The sequence below is a fragment of the Bemisia tabaci genome, chromosome 1 (assembly GCF_918797505.1).
Source record: "Bemisia tabaci chromosome 1, PGI_BMITA_v3".
Taxonomy (NCBI): Eukaryota; Metazoa; Arthropoda; class Insecta; order Hemiptera; family Aleyrodidae; genus Bemisia; species Bemisia tabaci.
Genome location: NC_092793.1, coordinates 76507120 through 76531308, shown reverse-complemented (window position 1 = coordinate 76531308; position 24189 = coordinate 76507120). Strand labels below are relative to the sequence as shown.

General features: G+C 40.9%; 1 protein-coding gene across 2 annotated transcripts; it reads left to right on the top strand.

Moving 5' to 3' along the window:
• The first annotated feature begins 7998 nt into the window (after positions 1–7998).
• On the top strand, positions 7999–17626 carry LOC109029750 (uncharacterized). 2 transcript variants are annotated; one of them, XR_011900816.1, is made up of 3 exons: positions 7999–10501; positions 12113–15427; positions 16939–17626. XR_011900816.1 is itself a non-coding variant. In XM_019040365.2 (2 exons), exon 2 carries the CDS (start codon positions 16975–16977, stop codon positions 17374–17376), a length of 402 nt encoding a protein of 133 aa, XP_018895910.1. In that variant the 5' UTR covers positions 15081–15427; positions 16939–16974; the 3' UTR covers positions 17377–17429. The 2 variants fall into 2 exon arrangements, 1 of the variants encoding a protein (XP_018895910.1); XM_019040365.2 differs by lacking the exon at positions 7999–10501 and having other exon boundaries at positions 15081–15427; positions 16939–17429.
• The last annotated feature ends 6563 nt before the right edge of the window (positions 17627–24189 follow it).

Genomic DNA, 24189 nt, shown 5'->3' with positions numbered 1-24189 from the left:
TACAAAATATAAATGAAAGAAAAATATAAGTATACGAAGAAAATAAAAAAAAAAATTAAAAATAAAGAATAGAAAAAGTAATGTCAAAGCATAAATATAGTAATTAACGAATTTTGAACAAAATAGTATGGTTTAAAGAAATTTTTGGCACACTGCATACTTTAAATCTACATTATACAGATGCAGAATGATGCTGTACAGTACTTATGTTTCTATTTATTACTAAATTGTTCCCTACTTTCCACGAAACCCAGTGCCCTCATTTATGTACACCCCTAAATTTTATCAGTTCCGTTTGGAGAGCTGCAACCTGCAAAAAGGTACTATTGGTTCAGCTCCTCCTCTATTTCTCAACTGGTAATCAACTTCTTCGTACGTGAAATAACTTTTAAAAGTTGTAGGTCCTTCTGGTACAATACGTGGATTGTAGGTACATCAAGAAGGGCACTAAGTTCCGCAGACGGATACCCTTTTGGTAGTTTCAGTATAATTTTGATGGCCTTCCTTTGCAATCTCTCTAGAGGTGCCAACACTGAGCCAGAAGCTGCACCAAAGACAGCTATGCCATAGCTTAGGATAGATACGCCCTTTCGTCAGAGGGACGACGAATTGAGAGTATATTCCCCGCATTTCTCTCGTTTCAGTTACTTGCCGGCTAATTTTGTTTACATGCGCGTCAAGAAATCTTAAGAAATGCTTGAAATTAGGATTGAACTGAATATTGAACAAGAAATAACTCTTAAAAATTATGTCGAAGACATCAAAAAAATAGACTCGACAGGAGAGAGGGTATTTTTGTCGATAACTATGATAAACTTGCTTTTTTTTCGCTTACTGATCTCTTTATCTCATTTTCACACATGATATCAGTCTACGAAAGAGCTTCTTCGAGGCATGCTGAAAGGGTATTGGTCACACATATCTGCTACAGGTGAAGACTAAATCATTGCGATAGATCTTTTCGACTTTTTAACTCCTGCTTCCGTGTTTGCCGATTCGTAATTTGGAGATTTAGACTTGCCAAGTTCTTGATTAATTGCTTGATCAACTGCATCATTTCTCCAACTTTGTTCTTATTGGATGCACCTTATGAATATGCTTACGTAATGGGTGTTTATCGGGACAATTGCACGTGCGAAGGTGCGTACATGGTTTCGAGCATTCTCGATGAGCATCATGTTTTACAACACAGTGTCCAGCAATCGGACACACTTCATGAAATTTAGTGACAGCGTATTGCAGATCCCTTTTGGAGGCAATAACCTTCCACTCTGATTCGGATTTGGGTTATTGCACCACATGATCATCTAAAAAATTTTAACCCCTTAGGTGCCTGTAATGAGTTTCAGTCTTATTTTTGAAGCCTCTTAGTGGCTCCTCCTTTATCCGCTTTTGAAGAAGGTCCTTATGCTTCCGAAACTAAAAATATTCAAGCGTCTTCAGTAATAAAATCCATTCTCGCATTAACTTTCATTTTAATGTACACAGCGCTTTTTAGGACGTTATGGAACGGCTCCCAGAACATGTCTGCATGTGGCTTACTCCTATAACAGTGTGAACAAAATTTTGTCTTACTATTATGGTATGTCACAAAAAATCATGGAGAATTTGCTCCTCGGATCCCGCACTGTAAATTTTAATGAAGTTTTCAAGCATGCTTTCGAAATTGTTTGAGGTATTTCGTAGATAAGGTTATCTGTGTGCCTTAATACTTTGATACAGGAGAGAATCTTTGACGCGCCAATATTCAATTGCTTTAAAAAAGTTCGCCTCACATACCACGAGCACAAATATTGATCTACATCTGGAAAGACAGTGTTGATGGCACTCTCTACGGTCTGGTCGTCATCTTTCATTCAATGTGCATTATAAGTTTCGAGTTCTTCTCCTTAAGGTTTTGGAACATCATCTCTATAGTTGGGACATCCATCTTGTTACTAAAAAATGGGCGACGGTATATCCTACCCCATATTCATCAGGAACGATGATGTTTACCAATTGGAAATCGAAGTGGTTTGTTTTGTGGGTTGCATCTACACATAAATCACCCTCGTAGCTCCAGCCCGCAGCTCATCCCTCATTCTTTGATTCTGGTAGCCAAGAATAAACTGGGAATCGCCATCAGGCAAATTGTCAATAGCAGCCGGCCCCATGCGGCGGCCTTATCATTTTGAGGCTTAAGAGTTAAAACCTCATCGTTTTCTTAACAAGCATATCGAAAGATTTTGCATCATCTTTGTGAAGTTGGGATGCTTTTTTTAGCTAGTACCGTATGAGATAAGATATATTGATTTCGAAAAGTAAGGCCTAAAAGAAAAAACAACATTATTCTGCCGGTACATTGACATACCCACTCATTCTGTTGGGTCAGACGTAAAAATAAATAAAGATGATAAAAATAAACACAAACATAATGAAATAAATACAGTGACATAAATAAACTAGAGTAAGACATAAATAACTTAAACAATAAATAAATAAAAAAAGATATTTTAATAGAACAAAAAAAATTAAAAAGAAAAAGATGTTTTTTATTTTCAGTGTAATTAATTGTTCTAATGTGGGATATTGGTGGGAAATGTTTATTTTAAAAATTTCACGCGAAATTCAAATCACACAACGGGGAGTCTTAAAATCAATTCTGTAAAAAATATGCATATAATTATAATTAACATTGGTCGTATGTCATAAATACCAATAAAGTATTCGTGTAATTTAAATTCCATTTGATCTGTGTTAAGAAGACTTGCTAATATCTCGTTCAGGAGATGATTTCCGAACCTCTCATCTTTGTGTTAATCGTTTTCAAACAAAACAAGTGACCTTTTTCTTTATTGTAGTCCTTGTTCAGTGGCCCATTATTTAAACTAGGTGAGGAAATTATGCAGGAAACTGAAACGTAACATTAATGTAACGTTAATATAACATCAATATCGAATAATATGACATCAAATGTGATGATTTATCAAAAATTCATCACCAAAATTAAAAGGTGCCACTATTAAGGATGCCATTCTTAGATGCCACTTATTGACTTCATGTGTACGAAGTATACATATACCATAACGCTACCTCTCTTTCACCCATTATTTCCTCTTTAATTTATAACCACAAAACCTAATGCGTTTTTGTCCTATCTTCAAAAACTGGAATAATCACAGAGAAAGGAGTTTAAATAATTTCTCCGTCGGTGAAATTACTATAATTATCATCATCATCCTGAACATTTTTATTTGAAATTGGTGAAGCAGTACGATTTTAACGTCATCCGTTATAAAATCACCCAACAAAGTATTAGGTACTTGGAACAAGCGAATTCCACGCCACTCCGCTCATTGCTCCGATTGCATTATCGCATTATTATTATTATCGTTTGTCTGATGCTTTAAACGATGCTGACCAGGTTTTCTTGTGATAAAATTGTTCTCGGAAAATCAAATACAGGAAAATCTCCGATGCAGTTCGGAGTCTTTGCTTTGAATGCGAGAGGTTCTATGATACTTGTAAATCAAGTGCAGTCTAATGTCACGGTGAAAGTAAAGAGAAACGCTGAGCTTCTCGAGGTAAACGCTGCATGTTGATTCAAAAATCATGAATATGGATTCTCCATGTACAAATATGTTCAGTCAAGTTCCAACCCAAGTCGCATTAATTAAAAGCCTTTTAAGTCCTTTGAAATGCTTCTGCTGAAAATTTTTTATCGTTGAAATTACCTCAACAGTCATTTGCATCCATCATCATAAGCGAATGCGTTTGCAGGTGTTTCCGCTGCAGTATCGTACCGTGCCCATGTGTATTTACGACTATCGCGCAAACAGGGATGCCGCCACGACCAAAATACGCAGGGATTTCAAGACTAAAGTACCGCACTGAAAAAGAGCACTATTTGAATATTCCAATGTTGCCAATTTTTCACTCTTAGAATACTTATTTTAGAGGAAAATCAGTGGATTCTTCCCCTCGAAAATGCCCGCACACCCCGGATTACAGACTACTCACAAGACTAATTCTTTATTGCACGCAACTTTTGTATCGCTTCATTTGGGAGTGCTCAAAGAGCTGATTTCACAACATTTTTTATATCACTTTGTTTTGTCATGGGAAATATTGTAGAAATACATTTAAAAGTGAGAAAATTCACCGTCTACAGTGCACTGGAAAAAAAACGCATTGGATCTAGAGTCCAGATTCTTAAAAACATCGAAAAGAGAAAATACTCTTGATTCGATCAGATTTAAGCTTAAATAAAAAATACCAAGCCTCTTAATTTGAGCGGATTTCCTTTTGATTTAAGCTGAAATCTGATTAAATCAAGAGTACTTTTTCCTGTGAATGTTTTCAAGAGTCTGGACCCTAGATCCAATGTGGTTTTTTTCCAGTGTGACGTCATCTGGCGGCATTTCATATTCACATCACATGAAATTTACCAGATCATTTGATTTTTGATCATTTTGTCACATCTCCTCTAATAGTCGTTCAATTTGGACCTTGTTAATCAGAAAGAAAACAAGCGTCAGCTTTCACCAGATTTAATTGGGCAACTTGATTCTTCACATGAAAACGGTTGTGCGGGTTTTTGTGTAAATTTAGTCAAGTTGTGAACATAATTCTCAGTGGCGAGGCTTGATAATCTACTATCGATATTTTCCTACTTCAAGCTATGGTCAAGAATCGATTGTTCTGGTGTTCGCTAAGGATACCCTGATAATCGATCCTTCTCCATAGAGTTGAATGTCGGATTAATCGATTCATCGCGAAGCAAATATAAGTCCGTGATAATTCTCTCCTACGACCGCGGCAACGTAGTCACGAATTATTTGCCAGGCCGTGTTTGATCAACGGTAGTGAATCTCTGCGTCGCGACTCGCGAGTGAGCTGTTGGAACTTTTTTTTTCCTCGGCCCGCCATATTTATTCGCAGTTGTTCCACGAGTGGAACGAAAGTCAATAGCAGGGTTGCCGCGCTTCCCCGCCATCACGTCCCGGCTCCGTCGCCGAAAAATGGATACTCCGTAGATTTGGCACCGCGGCTCGATAATTCACTTTGTACTGAAAAATCGTGTTTTAAATTCCGCGCACGTAATAGCCGCGGAGTTGCGATTTCATTCCGAATTTTCCGAGTTCTCTGACAGGATGAAGAAAATCAAACCTGCATTTATGGCCAGTGCACCTGTACTGCCTTGCTAAGGAAAAACGCCGTATGAACATTCGAGAGTTGCCAAGTTTCCTTCGATAAAATGTATTTTGAAGAAAGCTATGTATATTTTTCCTTGGAATTTTTAGGAAATTTAGGTGCCATGGAGATTTTGCATGTGTGAGGAATTTGCGATTTGACTATTGATTCTTTTGTAAAAGTTCGCAAGAAACACGATGGTGCCACTGGTTTTCTCTGAAATCAACTCCCAAGCTCAAAAAAGCTCCCAAGTTGAGGCCAAAGTGGAGGGCGTATTCCACGCTATCCTGAGAGTCCACGTCTATATCAAGACAAACTCTCCATGCAAAGATATGGAGCAAATACATTGACAGGGCTGTCAACTTATTTGGGGACTCCAAAACTGAAAACACGGCAACCCTGTCAATGTATTTGCTCCCTATTTTTGCATGGAGAGTTCGTCTTGATGTAGAGGTGGAACTCTCGGGATACCGTGGGATATCCCCGCCATTTTGGCCTCAACTTGGGAGCATTTTTTGAGCTTGGGAGTTGATGTCATGGAAAACCAGTGGCACCGTCGTGTTGCTCGCGAACTTTTACGTAAGAAGCAATAGTCAAATCGCAAATTCCTCACACATGCAACCTTCGATTGCGAACAAAATAATCTGAAAAATTGGAGGAAAAAAGTTTACAAATTTCCCGAAAATTCGTGATTTATTGAAGGCAATTTGGCAACGCCTGAAGGCTGATACGGCGTTTTTCCTTGGCTTGGCAGTGTTTAAAGAGATACTGGGTCTCGTGAAGACTCCCCGGAAAAATAACCATGGGGTGAGGTGGGCAAAGGAGGGTTGTTGCCAACCTTTAAAGGAAGGATTCCTCGCGGATTTATCTTTTAGCGGTGTCGTGGAAAAGTGTTTTGGAAGCGTTTTATCTCTTTTGCGTTTCTCAATGCATTGATTAATTTCCCTAAGCCGAAGCAAAGGAACAAACTTGAGGTTAGCTGTATACTAAAAAAGGGAATAAGAGTTGATTGGTTTATTGTATTATGCGTCTAGCCATGGAAAATTCTAAGCCGTAAAGAGTTTTAATTTGTTGAAACTACGAGGCGGCTCAACGAGCCTATCATCTATTTCAGTGGCGTGGCGTGAATTGCATTGTATCGATTGTTATGCCATTTAAACCTATGGTAAAGAATCGATTATTAAGGTGTTCGCTGCGAAGAATATCGCGAGAATATCGTATGACCTTTAAAATGACGTATTTGGGGGTCCGAAACCCCCCTTAACATTAGTTTGAAGTAATTTCTGTGATTTTTACTTGAAAGTGCTTACAATTTGGCAAATTTTCCCGGTTTGTTTTTTTCTTTACGATAATTTGAACCGAGGATATGATTTTTTGAAAATAGGTCAACTTTGACCTTTGACCTATCATAACTCGGTCAAAAATTAAGATATTGATTTGCGGTTTGAGCCAAAATTCTTGGTTTTTATGCACTGAGAAAAAATTATGGTTATAATTACCGTATTAGTGGTGTTCAATATGAACTCTCAATTAGTAGTGGCCATAACCAATAATAGTGATATTTTTACTAGAGCAATCGTAATTTTACAAGTTGCGGAAGTAAAATTACCATTTAATGGTAAAAATATCTTAATTAATGGTTATGGCCACTACTAATTAAGAGTTCATATCGAACACCACTAATATAGTAATTATAACCATAATTTTTTCTCAGTGTGCTCTTTCTAATGATGTATCACAAGATGGGGGTTACCATTTGAAAAAAAAGTCAGGGGCCCCCGCGGCCCCCCTGAGGGGGGGGGGACAAAAATTTTGACCCCCCCCTAGAAGATGGACCCCTTTAATATAGAAACATTCCCAAAGTTTAGTTTTTATATCTCTAACCGTTCTTAATTTACGAGGGGGGGACGGACTTTTGGGACACCCTGTATATTAAATCTCTTGAAAATTGAAATGAGCGTATTGGCAAAGTCTTTTTACCCACAATTTGTGCAAGAGGTTTGTGTATTTATCAGCTGCCAGCTTCAAGAAGTATGCTGTGCCAAAGATGCAGTTTCAAACAGAAGTACCAACTTCCCTCTAATTTCAAGATGGACGCCGTTATACGAAGCATTTTTCCCAATGAAAAGAAACAACGAACGAACCAATTATCTCTCAAAAGGTATTTTGATTTGATTGACAATTTATCGGAAATTATTATACTTTAACTTCGCAAAACATCTTCTCATAAATCGCAATTTTATTAAAACTCTGTTCAGTATCTGACGATCTCACCGATTTTTTGATACTCACAAAAATCAGCATAATTTTTAAGGCATGTCAGGATTCGTCCGATACGGTACAAGCCTCCTTAAATTGGACGTATTTATGCTAAAAGGAACTATGTTACATGCAAATCATATGTACATAGTCCCTTTTAGCATAAATACGTCCAATTAATATCAGCGTAAAAAACCGTGCACACCGTACCGCGCATGCATGCAAATACTTGCGGTTCGCCCATCTGACTAATTGAGTTGGTGTAATCTGTTGCATGGGTGTGCACTATGCATCAGCACAAAATTAGCCTAACAAATTCAGGCATGCGATACTGTAATTAATTTGATTACTTTTTTTAATCCGCAACGGTAGGGGAGATAGGGCAATGCGAGTTGCGACAGCCCTGACTCAATTTACGGACACCAGTAAGTGAAAGTCATCCGAGAAATTTTTATAATATCGCCATTGCCAACTCTCGAAAATGCTGTCCTAGGATAATCCTAATCTCGACTCTCCAGGCGTAAATATGGCAGCAATTTCACTTTCGCCGCGTTATCAAATCCCATAGGTGATATTTATCGTCTTGATCATGGGGTGGAGAGCGTAGCAAACTGCCGCGTTCAAATTTTCTGTCGAGTTTCGTGTTGTATTTTGGTGAAAAGAACCAAAAAAATATGGTGATTGCTGCAGTAATTGTCTTCTTTTTGAGAAGAAAGGGCAATCACTCTGTTTGTTTACCAGGATTAAAAAAAATAGAGTGGCCTAGAAAGTAGAAAACATCCAAATTACAGCCCCAAGAAAGATTAGGATTTATTTGGAAATAACATCACACCCGGAAACACTGACATAAGTAGCTATGTGTATGTGACGTCGGCGTCGTTTACATTTTAATGTACCTCACGGAAGGAATTCTATGTGATTTTGGTTTTACGGAAAACCAATAAATCGTGTTGATTTTACGTATGAATCGTTCCTTGCATATAAAATGGTCCTCGACAAATATCAGACCATCAAAGCAATTGGATTGCATTTTGCAAAAAGGAACCACTAGCATTGCAATGTTGCTAAGATTGTGCAACTTCTTTTGTCTTGGAGGAAAAACCCGATTATCCATTAATAGTTTCTATTCTACTCGCTAAAAACTGTAAATTTAAGACATAAATTACCATCTAAATTTCATAGTTTTTCACGATTTCCGCAATTTTATTGCAAAAGATGAAGTTGCACAATCTTAGCATCATTGCAATGCTAGTGGTTCCTTTTTCCATAATGCAATCCAACTAATGCTACGCGAAATGAGTTGTACCTCATGTATACCCAGTCAATTATTGTGACTCCATGAGTCCTTCGAAGGAAGTGTCTCCATATGCCCATGCCATAGGTTATAGAGCTTTAATATACAAGCATTTACGCAAATGAATACCTTAAACAACGAGTATGACGCGGTAAACATTTGTGCAAACACCACCTCCCGTCATCCCTGGGTATTTACATAATACCGTTCAATTATACAGGGTGTTTCCATGGTAGCAGACAAAAATAATTTCCCGGGTTCATCATCGCAGATTAATAATTGATCATTCCAATTCCACAGCCCCGGCTTAAATGTTTATTATGTAAATCCCCTTTGACGTATCGTATCAGCAAACCTAGGAGAGGGATGAAGAGGTTGACTTTAATTCCGCGATCCGCGAAAAATGTTCGACACCAATCGATACCTCGATCGCTCATTATTTCCGCCCAAACGGAGCAAGAAGCTGTAAATTATTTATTTACACTTGCTTTTGGGACCGCGGACGTTATGGAACTCACCTGTGTAAACCAAGGAAAGAACTCTGACATGATACTATTTAGCCGAAGGAAAATGTTCTCGAATTTATATATATTTTTATAACTTTTGAATCATTTTCAATTCATTCATTTCGATCGATTCCGATGGCGGTTTGGAGTCGCAGAGCGCTCTAGTGCGCTGAGGTAGCGGCTTGATATGTATGTATGTATGAATCATTTTCAAAAATTCAGTCGGGCCTTCCTGATCAGGAACCACACAGCCGTGTCGAGGGAAAACGCCGTATGAACATTCGAGAGTCGCCAAATGTCCCCGGATAAAACATGTATTTTAGAGGAAAGTTATGCTTATTTTTCCTTTAAATTTTCCGCTATTTCAGATTAAATTGCGAACAAAATTTCCCAAAAAATTTAAAGAAAAATTGTGACAATTTTCCAAGTGAATTCGTTTTGTATCGAAGGAAATTTGGTAACGCGTGAAGGCTCATTTGGCGTTCTTCCTTAGCACGGCAGTACAGTTGGCAAAAGTGTTGATACATGTGCAATGGCTCTAACGATAAGCTGAATTCCACATCACAAGCTAAAACGGAATTTATTTAGATTTGACTCAAGGGGTATGTGTCATTGTGTCATGATCGATTAAGACACGAGTCAACTTTTTAAAATCATCAAAAAGGGCGTTGCAACTGCAATTTTCCTCCGTTTCGGCCCAGAACCGGCTGTACTTGATTTTACCTCTGCGTCGAAAAAACACCCCTTGTTAAAATGATCAATTGTCTCACGTCAAACGTCAGCGATACTTTTTCATATTGCTGTTACAATTTATATCAGCAGGAATTTTAAGGCCTTGACCTTACCTTTTGCCAACGTTAATATCAAATAAGTTAAGAGCGTGCGCAGGTGTGGCCTTCAATTTCGTAGACGGTATTTGTTTTTCAGCTGTTACAGTAGTTTTTTCAGGTATTTGTGATTTTTCAGCTGATCTAAATTTTAAACGCCCGTAGTTTTCAACACAAATAATGAACCCACATTTTAATACCTCATAAGCTGAAGTGATTCTGAAAGTGGTCCCAAAGAGGTTAAAGTGTCCATCTGAAAAACACGCACTTAACAGTTGCCTTTAATTTTCGCTGTTTTGCAGTTTTTGTTGCTCCCAGGCAATTTAAGCCCAGCGAACCACTACTTCAAATAGTTTACTGCCGAAAGTGCGACGCTGCTTTCCAACCCTATGAAGAATTTTTGATTCACGCATCTTGTCTACGGCTGAACATCTTACTCAGAGGTAACCCCATCCTACAAAAACTTAAAGCAAAATGATAAATTAATACTAATGTCAAAGCGACAAGGGGCAGTGGATCTGGGATCCTTGCTCGCAATCAATGTCGAAATACCGATCGAGGCTAGTATTCGTGTCAAAATTCAAAGGTCGTTACCTGAGGAAGACGAGGATTAAGTACCCCCCGCGCATTTTAAAGTTAACCTCCTTTGGGGTCAATTTTAATCAATGTCAGGTATTTTTCGAGGATTATTTGTGCATCCTGAAGTTGACCTTTGAATCAATTTTGGTAACTTACAATCCATCTCAAGTGATATTTTGAGATGTTCAAGCCCCTCCCCCTTCTCATAGGCAAATCGCTTTCTCGCGACCAGTGTTTTTTGCATATTCCTAATATTCGGCTGAGATGAATATTCGGCTATCTCTTCGAAACCGCTTTATCTTAAAGCTTTTTTCCTTTTTTTTGAGCGGAAAAATACCACATCCTGAGGACGGTTAAACCAAATCGTCCTGCGGCCTGATTTTTGACATTGATGGCGGACAAAGCGCCGGCCAAGAAGAAGAAAAAGGAGAACTGTAGCATTGCCAAGGGGACTGCAACTGGGGCGAGGGGAACATTGGTTGTAACGGATGACTATCGTAGACTAAAGGCGGGATGAAAATGCTGGATTTAATAATAGGGTCTCTCGTGGGTTACTGTTAGTTAATCAAAGACTAAACCTCTTTAGTCATTGCAACCACCCGCTTCTGTTAGTAGTATCGCTCCATTTTACGTTTGTCTTCTTTGTCTACCAATTTGAATTATCAGCCCGCTGGAAAAATGATCGGTCTGTAGACAAGTTTATAATTGAATCTCAATACGAATAATGTTGTCCCCTCAAAATTTCACGCGGGATTGGAATCACACATCAGGACATCCGGAAATCAACTCTTAAACAAGGCAACTCTTAAGTCGTTAGCATTAACGTTGGTCAATTGGAAACATGCCAATGACGTCATTTCGTATGATGTTACTTCCAGTCGATTCGTGTCCAAAGTATCTGTCAATGTCTCGCTCGTGAGTTGATCACCGAACTTCCTATATTGCGTGAATCTTTCTATGGAAGATTTTGAAGGGAATACTCGTGGATTCTTTTGTTTGCCTGACCTCGTCTAGCGGCTCATTTACTATAGAGTACCTGTATAGGGAGAGTACCGACAGATCGGTTCATGGAGGGCTTAGGGCCCAAAAGTGTAGCCACCCTTCTAACCAACTTCTATCGCACAAAATTTCACTGCCAGTCTGCAGATTCCACTTCTAACCAAGATGGCCAAGAATGTACAGAAATGAGCGTTCTTCCGCGAAATTGAGTAAATTTATGCAAAAACTGAGTCAAACACGTGCTTAATAAAGGACGGTTCGTAACAATAGTATCAGTAAATCGCTCTGGATAATTGAAATTCATAGGTTGGCTGCCCTTTTGGGCCCTAACTTTATTCGCGGAGGCATCGGTGAAGGCCTGATGGACTTTCGGAGTTTCAGATCTGTCGGTACTCTCCCTATACAGGTACTCTAATTTACTAAAGTAAGCAGAAATTCGGAAATTTTAAACCGTGTGCGTTTCGCTCACATTGCAGCCATCGCGTGAACTTCCCTCCCCGGTCCCGCGGCGATGGGCCGTTCTCTGGTACTCTTCATGCTCTGCGCGGGGTTGCTAACCGTGGTTTCAGCGGCGGCGTCGGGTGATGGTACCTGGTCGGTGACAATGTATGCGGATAAGGAGTTGAAGGGTGCCGACCTACCGTTGCAAGGAAAGAAGGACCCCAAGGACTGCCAGAAGGTGCCCGCGGGGTTCACCCCGTCTTCCTTCCAGATGGACGTGGGGCCCGAAGGGGAGTGCTTCTCTCGCCTCAACTTCTACAAGGACGACAACTGCAAGACCAAGCCGCTGGGCTCTTTTAAGTGCTCTCAGCAGACGCTCAAGAATGGAGTCGACGATAATATACGCTCGGTGTCCTTTGCAGGAACGTGCAAAAGGAACGAGAAGCCTTGTGGGGGGAGCCGATAAGTAGTTTCGCAGTGGCAGAAGTCGGCATATTCCGGCCTGAGTATCGCAAGCGCCATGCGACGTTTAAAAATGTCCGCCGCCATTTTATTTTTTTGTAGAGAAATATTGTTCAACGAAGCTGTCCGAAAATTTCACCGAATTTTCTTCGTGCTGCCGATAAAATTCACCGAAAATTTCTTACTGTTCCAAAACAAAATTTTCTAAACAGTTTCAAAAATGGAATTTTTGTACAGAATTTGTGCGTCGGAAATTTTGAAACGTCGCGTGGCGCTTGTGATGCTTTGGCCGGAAGGTGATGAAATGCGTTTTTTAAGCTAACGAAGCAAGTTCCGCAACGACCAAGTTCAGCGGTGAATGAATCAATGTTCATCCGATTTTAGAGTGTGCATGTCTGGAGCTTTTGAATTTCTTCCATTTAATTTCAGAATGATATCTACACACACCGAAGTTACGATCAGGAAGCGTAACTTTCCGAAAATTCTCATTTCGAAATCTTGTCCAACGTTGAGGATAAGGTATAGGCTCGTTGTTTCAGCATTTTCAAAAATATTACAATGTGTAATTTTGAACCGAGAAGGTGTGTGCTAGTCTTATATTGATACCGGATGAAAGATACTCGCAAGATTCGTAAATACCCGGCCTAAAATTGGATTAAAGTTGCTTGATCTTCTGCTGGGAGCTTTTGTCAACTGTGAGCCTCTTCCGTTGACTTTAACGGCGCATTTCTGAGGACCGACTTAGTGGCCACGTCGCGTCATTTGCACCGAGTTTGATCAATAAAACCGAATCACGTTAAGGCAAATTCTTCGTTTTAGCAAACTATCTTTGGCTATTTTTTAAATAAAATCCAACTCTTGTTGTTTACCTGAAACAGCCTCTAAAATATGACCACTTTTCTATGAGTTATTCGACATTTTACCCTAACATTTTACGTGTTGAAAAACCACAGTTGAAGTTTTAAGAGTACTCTAACACTTTTTATTCCTGAAAGGGTCTCCTAAAATGAAGACTTTTCTAGAGACGAACCCTCTCATAACAACGTGGTGTTCCATGGTTTTCCATACAGTCTAAAATTAGTGATTTGTCCTTTTTTATTCACTTATTTTTTCTTTGAGCTTAGGAGTTTATTTTAGACAAAACTGTGGTGCAACATTCGTTGTTTTTTCGAAAATATAGAAAATATTGGCTGAAATATAATTTAGAGAAAAATCTGATCCTCATCTCTGTGACAACTTCGAAGGCCGAAGACCTTCGGGGGCCGTCCATTTTATCCCCTCTATCCTCTCCATTAGTTTCCCCAATTCCTCTCTTGTCTCCCTCTGCGTTTTTTTCCATTTTTTCCATTTGCTTTTCGATATCCTTAACCGCCTGCTTCCTCTGTTTCTCGCTGCTTTCTGCCTTGGTGGCCATTTCTTTTAGTATTCCTTCTTTTTTTACTATCGCTTCCTTCAGCTTCTCTATTTCCTTCACTTCTGTAACCCTATTCTTCTCCCTCGCTTCCTCACAGGCCACCACCTGTGTGATTTTATTTCCCATCTTAGCCAGTCTCTCCGTTAATTCCGCATAGTGCATTCTCTGATGTTCAGTATTCTCCTCCATGGTCCTCTCAATTTGTCTCTTCCATACCTCCAATTGGTTCATTACCTCGTTTTCCACGCTCGTCCTTGCTTCATTAGCTACCTCGAATGATTCTCTCATGGTTTTCACCATCGTAACCCCTACCCCTTCAAGGACCGTCTGTTCAAGCCTTCTCGCTATTTTTTCCGCCAGTAGATCCGTATCCTCTAACCTATTTCTCATAGACAGCCCTCTCTCTGCAACCACAGTATCGGCTGTCATACATCTCAACCTGTCATCCTGTAGTCTCAACTTGGCTATATCCTCCTTTATCCTATGGTGTATACAGCTCTTTGTTTTCTGAGCTTTCACATAAAATAGGAGATCCTCCGTACCAATGTTTTTTAATTTTAATTGACGCACATCCACACAAATAAAAACCTTAATAAGCGAACAAGCGACTCATTCACATTTGTGCAAAAATTATTTCCTATCAACCTTGGATTTTTACAGTACACTCTCGTACCATGATGGCGTGTTTACTTCGTAACACGCAGAAATGACTTGGGAGGTTCATCATGAAAGATAAATTATTAATCATTTCAATACCACTGCCTAGGAAAAACGTTAATTTTGAAGTTCCGAAGTTCAAAAGTAGGATTCTACATCCTTACTATGAGTCAAACGGATTCAGATTAGATTCAGTATCGGTCATGCTTAATCTCTAAAAGCAAATAAAAGGTAATTCCAGGTTAATTGTGTTAAATGTTTTCTACAACGTGGTATTTTCGTGAATGCTCAGCTTCTCGTGGTGGCCGGGTGGCGGTCTCATAATCAGAATCTCCCGGGTGTTCGTTTTCCTCCGTTCGGGCATAGAACAGGTGGTATTTGATTTTGTTGGTGCGTCAAAAAACATCTCTTGAAATGATGATCGATTGATTTGCGTCGATTTTATCAATGTGCTTTCATTCCAATGTCATAAATCTCTGCAAGGCTTTTCAGGCCTTGACCTTACCATTCATTTGACGTCAACAAAGCGTGCGCAGGTGTACTCTTTCAACTTTATCGTCAGTATTTTTCACCTGTTGTAGCAGTTTAAATTGTGATTTCCTGTCACCCGTTCGTAATATCCACGTAAATAATAGTATTGAACTGTAACTTGGGTGATTGACAAATTAATAGTTTTACATATTTCAACCAAATTCTCTCTTGAAGATAAGAAGACTGGACCTGAAAATACACAATAGGAACTTAATTCAAATTTTGGCTGTTGGTGCTGATAGACATAACGCAATCTCAGTAAACTCTACGAACAACCTCCAAATAGGTAATAAATCAGAATTTGTATAAATAGTTATAATTTATCTATCATTTTCATAGAGGTGTAAGTGTTTCATTTTAAAAACGCTAAGCTGCCTGGAAACCTCTGACAATCATTTAAGCTACCGAATCGGCTAAAAATTATTATAAGCAAAAATTAAAAGTTAACGGCAGCAACGGTGCACATAAGTCAACAAAATAGTCGACATGATATATACAAAGAAATATCGTAATAAAAATAGACGAAAACTATAAAATGAAGTAAAAACGAAGGGAAAGAGAAAGAAATGCAATTAAAATAGGCCATTCGACAAAATATGAGTCAGACCACTACATCTAACGTTTCTTCTTCAAAATCTCAAGAGAAAAACAAATCACACAGCGAGAGGTCTGAAAATCAACTCACGAACAAGATAAAGTTGATTACAATGAATATTGGTCAGGTGGCAAATATAAAAATGACGTCATTTGAATGATCAAACTTCCATCTGATCTATTATGTTACAGAAACGTGTTAATGCACATATCGTTCAGAAGATGATTGCGTCGTCTGAATCGTTTTCTACGTAATATTTTAAGGAGGAAACACGTAACGGTTTTCTTCTCGTTCAGACCTTGTCTAGTCGTCAATCATCATGCAGAGCATAGAATCGTAATGTAAAAGGGAGAGCCAGCGTCAGTTTTGAGCATTTTCCAGGTCCCGAATTCCGAGACTCCCGTGTGACGCCGGGTCACTTTTTCGATACATAATCGATTGTGTTCGATACACGGAGACCCGGCTATCCAATGTAATCAAAGAAGATAGGAATTACTACATATTCCACACAGCCATTTTTGATCGAACATGTATCGAAAAAGCGACCCAGGCTCGGCGCACACCGGGCTTAGAACTCGTCGACCAGAACGTGGTGCCAGCTCTCCCATTTACATTACGACTCCATGTACTCCATGTCAATTCTATTGCTTAAATTAATGTAATGGAGATGTTGCATGTGTGAGGAATTTGCGATCTGACTCTTGATTCTCATGTAAAAGTTTGCAAGAAACACGATGGTGCCACTAGTTTTTTTCTGGAATCAACTCCCAAGCTCAAAAAAAGCTCCCAAGTTGAGGGCAAAATGGAGGGGATATCCCACGCTATCCTGAGTGTCCACCTCTACATCAAAACAAACTCTCCATGCAAAGATAGGGAACGAATGCATTAGTAGGGTTGCCGTGTTTTCAGTTTTACAGTCTCCAAATAAAGTGGCAGCCCTGTCAATGTATTTGCTCCCTATCTTTGCATGGAAATTTTGTCTTGATGGAGACGTGGACTCTCAGGATAGGGTGGAATATCCCCTCCATATTGGCCTCACTTTGAGAGCTTTTTTTGAGCTTGGGAGACGTTTTCAGAGAAAACCAGTGGCACCATCGTGTTTCTCGCGAACTTTTACATTAGAATCAAGAGTCAAATCGCAAAGTCCTCACACATGCAACATCTCCATTGTATCACGTTTCTGCGTCTTGCTCCCTTGGCAGCGTGGAACGGAACCCGGCGACGATATTCGTAGGACAATGTGCCGTCTTCCCGTATTGCTACTCGTGTGTGTGGCCCTCCTGGGAGTGCCGACGGACGGGAGGTGGTGGCCGTCGTTGGCCTGGCTCCCAGGCACGGTCCCCGCGGAGGACAAGTGGTGGGCGACCCTGTACGAGGCGCCCCACTTCGAGGGCAATCGCGCGACGGTGAACGGGACCAAGGACTCGAAGGACTGTCAGCCGCTGCCGTGGGGTGTGGCCGGCCGGGTGTCCTCCATCCAGCTGGACGAGGGACCTCGAGGCGAGTGCTTCTCCACCCTCAACTTCTTCAAGGACGTCGAATGCAAGGAACTCGTCGCCACCCACAAGTGCTCCATGCGCACCCTCGAAGGCACTGCCCATAACAACGTCATCCGCTCTGTCGCCTTCGCTCATCATTAAGACAATCACAGCAGCCGGGGGTAGAGTGTAGAGTACCTGTATAGCGAGAGTATAGACAGATGTGAAACTCCGAAAATCCATCAGGCCTTAACCGATGTCTCCGCGAATAAAGTTAGGGCCCAGAAATGCAGCCAACCTATGAATTTCAATTATCCAGAGCGATTTTTTAATACAATTGTTACGAACCATCGTTTATAAAGCACGTATTTGACTTAGTTTTTGCATAAATTTACTCATTTTTGTGGAAGGACGCTCATACATGTACTTTCTTAGCCATCTTCGTTAGGATTGGAATCTGCAGACTGGCAGTGAAATTTTGTGCGTTAGAAGTTGGTTAGAAGGGTGGCTGCACTTTTGGGCCCTAAGCCCTCCATGAAGCGATCTGTCCATATTCTCGCTATATAGGTACTCGAGTAGAGTGCTAATAGGGAGAAACGGACATGTCGCAAATCATGAGGTTAGGGCCTGGAGAGGTGGCCAACCTACGAATTCAACTTATCCAGAGTGATTTATTCACGGGAAAAAGAGGTAGCGGTCAGCACTGAATAAAAAAGTAGCTTTGATCAAGCATGATAATTCTTGAATTTGCCGCCAAGAATTTTCTTTATCTTGCTTTAAGCTGACTTTTTCTTGATTCAAGAAAAATAATGCTTGGGTTAAGCAAAAAAGTAGCTTATACTAACCAGCAAAATTCTTGATTTAAGAAGAAATACTTCTTAGCGGCAAATTTAAGATTTTTTTTCCCCAGTGAGGTCCCAACTTGGACATGGCCAAATATTGGGTCAGATTCGCCGGTCACAGAATCGTATTTTAATGCTTAATTCGATAACCACTGCGTATCTAAGGACGTTCCACATAACACAGTTGACTAAATTCTGGGGGAAAAGGATCAATTCTCGATGAAAAACTTACACAAAACGAAAAAACCTTCGCATGTACATAAAAGATGTAACTTCATCAAATGATCAGTAATAAGAAATATACCATTGATGAGAGAATGAGACACTATTCATGAGATGCACATAAAAGATGTAACTTCATCAAATGATCAGTAATAAGAAATATACCATTGATGAGAGAATGAGACACTATTCATGAGATGCTAGAATTTTTTTTAAAAAAAAAAAAAAAAAAAAAAAAAAAAAAAAAAAAAAAAAAAAAAAAAAAAAAAAAAAACCACTGTACGCTACGTATGGATAAAATGTGATATTAGGGATTTAAGGATATTATATGGAATTAAATTATTCAAAGGACTGGAATCAATGGTTCAGTTGCACTGGTTACAGAATCGTGTTTTGATGCTCGACTCTTGTAGATTAGCTAAAAACAATGAGATCCGTCCAAACTGCATCTTTCTACGTTCAACATTAACCGATACATCGCCCATTCAAAAGTCGGGTTTTTGACGTTATCTACCGTGGGTTCCTTCCACCTTGTTCTCATCCAAGTTTCACGTTGAGTAACCAGTGCGTCACTGACCGATGAAAGCAAGGTACGGAAGAAACCAAGGGTGTCATACTATTGCGGTGGATGACGTCAAAAACCGAATTTTCAAAGGGCGATATCTCGGTCAATATTGAACGTAGAAAAATGCGGTTTGGACAGATCTCATTATTTTTTAGCTAATAATCTGCAAGAATTAAGCACCAAAACACGATTCTGTGACCAGCGCAACTGACCCATTGTGATATTACCCCAGTTTGTTGCCGTGGTACCCCAATAAATTAGGTAACCAACCCAAATGTTCCGGTACTACTCCAACTTGAGTTGCGGCACCACCACAATTATCTGAAAATGTCCTTACCATCCAAAAAGTTGGGGTGGTACCACAATTTTAGGGGATAATCCCCTGGAACTTTTCTTCCGGGTTATTATAATTGTTACTCGCTGTTTGTGAGGCACGTATATGACGGATAGTCGATCATTTGGGCGACTCGCCCCAACGAGGTTTGCAAGGGTGGGGGCGAGGGTAATGACTTCCTCTGCCGCTTTCGTTTTCATTCTTGCACAGATTTTTTCCTTTCAAATTTGAGTAGGAGAACATTTGTCGAGGAAAACGCTCACTGGACCTTCTTATTGGCACAACGAAACCGTTTGCTCCTGTTTTTTTAAATTATTTGACAGCACCAAAATATGATCGTCGATTACTGTACACACATTTTTGTCCGAAGTTTTATGCTAAAAGGCTACTTTGTCCGTCCATCTTTAACTCGCGCACCAAGAAACTTCACTGACCTGTAGGAAACCCTCTCCGATACTGCATTGATCCCCGAGACAATGGCGTAATCAAAGCAATACAGGTCAACGGTCCGCTAATCCGAATTAATTATCACAGGTAACGCTCTAACAGCTGTGAGCGATGAGACGACTGTCCATTGCAGCGTTGCCATATTTGCATTCTCATTTGGGCAAGTCGCCCAAACGATGACCTACCATTTGACTTAGTTTTCGCATAAATTGACTCATTTTTATAGAAAGTTCACTTATGAACATTCTTCATCACCTTGGTTTGATGTCGGAATACGAAGACTGGCGGTGACGTATTCTTGTGTCAGGAGGTTGGCTGCTCTTATGGCCCAAATAGCTCCATTTTTCGACGTGTCCTGTACTGCCGCTCTTCCTGTACTGCCGGACGAAGGAAGAACGCCGTATGAACATTCGCGAGTTGCTAAATTACCTTCGGTGAAATGTTTATTTGTGAGGAAAGTTATAATTATTTTCCCTTGAAAATTTCAAGAACATTAGATGAAATTGCGAACAAAATTATCTGCAAAATTTTAGGGAACATATTCATAAGTTCACTAGGAAATTCGTGTTTCATCCAGGGAAATTTGGCAACGCTTGAAGGCTCATACGGCGTTTTTTCCTTAGCACGGCGGATAGGTACTTTAGCCGAAAGCGCAATCACAACAACCAAAGGAAGATAAAGCAGCTCAAGGTCCGAATTTCGTTGGCTACGGTCGACCGCAAATTGCGAAACTTCACCTCTGAATCTGACTTAAAGCTGGGAAAATTATAGTTGTAGCCCAGGCTGTACGCAAGTTGAGCTTTTTTCTACAGCAAGGTCGAGCCATCCTTAGTTTCTCGGCGGTGCAAACCATTATTCAGCGATGGAGCAACAACTAAGTCAACATCTTTGCCTCAACTTGTACGGCCAACCGCAAACTTGCAAACGAAATTTGGGCTCTGTGTACTATTGTCCAGTTCATGCCAAAATTATGAGAGTTGAAAGTCTCTCGGTCACGTCTTTAAGAGAAGCTTTTCTTTCAAAATCAAAGCACGACTTATTTCAAGCTCTTAACATGTTTTTCAAAAATAAAATGGTGCACACGATAAATACCCATGATAAGACTTTTTTACGACCTGAACCTTGTGAACCTAACTTTGTTCAATGATATTTTTCTGCGGGAGATGAATATTAATAAAATAATGAAGCAAATAACTTGAGAAAAATAGACCAATGGGGAGGAAGGCCGGTGACGTCATTCCCCGATGAATCTCAAAATAAGAAGCGGAAAAGTCATCCTCAGGATTTAGACCTGGACTGCATTTTGCAATTTGGAACTCTAAATTCTGGCCCGGTTTAATTCAAAGTATGTGCCATTAGTTTCTCCAAGCACATAAGTGTTTTTCCAGAAGAGCCAGAATTTATAGTTCCAAAATGCAAAATGCAGTCCAATGGAGATGTTGGATGTGTGAGGAATTTGCGATTTGACTGTTGATTCTTATGTAAAAGTTCGCGAGAAACACGATGGTGCCACTGGTTTTCTCTGAAATCAACTCCCAAGCTCAAAAAAAGCTCTCAAGTTGAGGCCAAAATGGAGGGGATATCCCAAGAGTCCACGTCTACATCAAGACAAACTCTCCATCCAATGATAGGGAGTAAATACATTGACAGGGCTGCCACTTTATTTGGGGACTCTAAAACTGAAAACACGGCATCACTGCTAACGTATTTGCTCCCTATCTTCACATGGAGAGTGTGTCTTGATGTAGAGGTGGACTCTCAGGATAGCGTGGGATATCCCCTCCATATTGGCCTCAACTTGAGAGCTTTTTTTGAGCTTGGGAGTTGATTTCAGAGAAAACCAGTGGCACCATCGTGTTTCTCGCAAACTTTCGCATAAAAATCAACAGTCAAATCGCAAATTCCCCACACCTGCGACATCTCCATTATCCAGTCGTGTTTACGGCGGTTTTCTTAAGCACGGCAACAGTGGCGAAGCGTGAATACTTCCCCAGCTTTTGAACTTTTAATACCCATGCTTTTGAGCTTTTGATACTTTCCCATTTAAAGCCAGGATGAGGAATCGATTGTACCCTAATAATCGGTCCATTTTCACAGGTTTAAATCGATTCATCGCAAACTACGAAACGCCACCGACCAACTCTGCCATGCTAGGTAAAAACGCCGCAGGAGTATTCGAATGTTGCCAAATTTCTCCTTCGAAAATATTCGGTTTCGAAAAAAGTTAGGAATATTTTCCCTTGAGATTTTCAGAATTTTTAGATCAAGCTACGAACGGTATCCCCTGAAAAATCACAGGAGACATATTCACGACTTTCCTTGAAAAGTCATGATTTGTCGAAGGAATTTTGAGAACGCCTGACGGCTCGCGCGGCGTTTTCACTGAGCACGAGAACTGGCTCGGAGTTAATTTTTGCTTACAGTTTCGGCGCCGGAGGCGAAACGGAGAGCATGCGATTAGTTTTTCATTAATTTTAACGAGAAATTAGCTGCGCATTGAAATTTCGTGGGACTCATTTTTCACGGCAAACATATCTTTCCCCTTTGAGCGCGTTTCGCTTCTTCACCTCTTCCCGTTTGAATTGAGCGCGCGTGGGTGGCGAGGGGGGAGAGTCATTAAGCCTCTGGGGCGAGTAGCAGAAGCAGGAAGATTTGCAGGGATGAGTGGCGTCTTCGACGAGGAGTGGGGGGGGGTGGGGGCGAAGGGGGTAGGGGGCGGAGTCGCCGTGATTAATAAGCGTCCCGAATCCGTGAAAGGCAGGCCAAGTAATTAGCCGGAGTGAATTAAACGACTTGCGGGCCGGAGCGGGGCCCGGGCGACAAATTCGCGTCGTTTATCAAGGAAGCCGGTTGCCGGGCATAATTCAGGAGTTAACCGGGCAGATAACACTGGTGCATCCGGGATTCCGGGTCCGATGCCCGGTGCATCCGGCCGTCGGCGCCGACTCCTTGCCCTCCGATCATCAGTCACCGGCCTCACGCCCCCTGGATGTGCGCATTCGGGAGGGTTAGTAGGTGGTGGCGAGTTAGGATTTTGAGGAATGCATCACACAAAAAAAAAATTCTCGACGTTTTTACCAAGGTCCGTTGGTATCTTTACCATCTCATTATTTTTACCAATTATAGGTAATTTTACCAAGACAGACTGGTAAGCTTACCTAAAAACCGGTATTTTTACTCTTTTTTTCAGGTAAGAATACCACTTTTATTGGTAATCAATTCCCGGTAACTTTGCCACAGTCGATAAAAAATATTGGCGTTTTTACCAAGGTCCAGTAAAATTACCGAGAAAGTTCAATAATTTTACCGAGATTCCCGGTAAAATTACCAATTCCACAAATGGTGATTTTACCAAGAAAAAACAGGGATCAAACAGAACCCTGACTTCTTGGTAATTTTACCCATTTCTTAGTAAATACACCGAGATTTTTTTTTTCAATGCACTGGTGGGGATGAGAGCTCTTGCATGTGGGAGGGATTTGCGAGCACTGTACATTTATGTCTGTGAAGTTAGCACCCCCACTTTTAAAATTTGCAATTTTCTCTTTTGCTCATCATTGCTCATCATTTGCTCACCTCAAAAATCGCTTTCATTTTTTTTGCTCAGGCTTGTACTCCCCACAAATCGAACTTGAACTTTCAGAGAGGTCATTGACCCTAGCACCCCCACTTTGTCCGATCAACCTGAAAATGGTCTCAAACGACGCAGAATCATTTGCTCACCTTTGCTCAGCCCTTAGTTTTTGTTGTTCACCCCTCCATCCCCCCCAAAATGAAAGGCGGCATTTTGGGGAAGATCAAAGCCAGCACCCCCACTTGGTCCGATCAAGCTGAAAATGGTGTCAAACGACGCAGAATCATTTGCTCACCTTTGCTCAGGCCTTAGTTTTAGTTGCTCACCTCCCCCCTCCCCCCCAAAACGAAAGGCGGCATTTTGGGGAGATCAAAGCCAGCACCCCCACTTGGTCCGATCTAGCTGAAATTGGTGTCAAACGACGCAGAATCATTTGCTCACCTTTGCTCAGGCCTTAGTTTTCGTTGCTCACCTCCCCCCTCCCCCCCAAAACGAATGGCGGCATTTTGGGGAGATCAAAGCCAGCACCCCCACTTGGTCCGATCGAGCTGAAATTGGTGTCAAACGAGGCAGAATCATTTGCTCACCTTTGCTCAGGCCTTAGTTTTCGTTGCTCACCTCCCCCCTCCCCCCCAAAACGAAAGGCGGCATTTTGGGGAGATCAAAGCCAGCACCCCCACTTGGTCCGATCGAGCTGAAATTGGTGTCAAACGACGCAGAATCATTTGCTCACCTTTGCTCAGGCCTTAGTTTTCGTTGCTCACCTCCCCCCTCCCCCCCAAAACGAAAGGCGGCATTTTGGGGAGATCAAAGCCAGCACCCCCACTTGGTCCGATCGAGCTGAGATTGGTGTCAAACGACGCAGAATCATTTGCTCACCTTTGCTCAGGCCTTAGTTTTCGTTGCTCACCTCCCCCCTCCCCCCCAAAACGAATGGCGGCATTTTGGGGAGATCAAAGCCAGCACCCCCACTTGGTCCGATCGAGCTGAA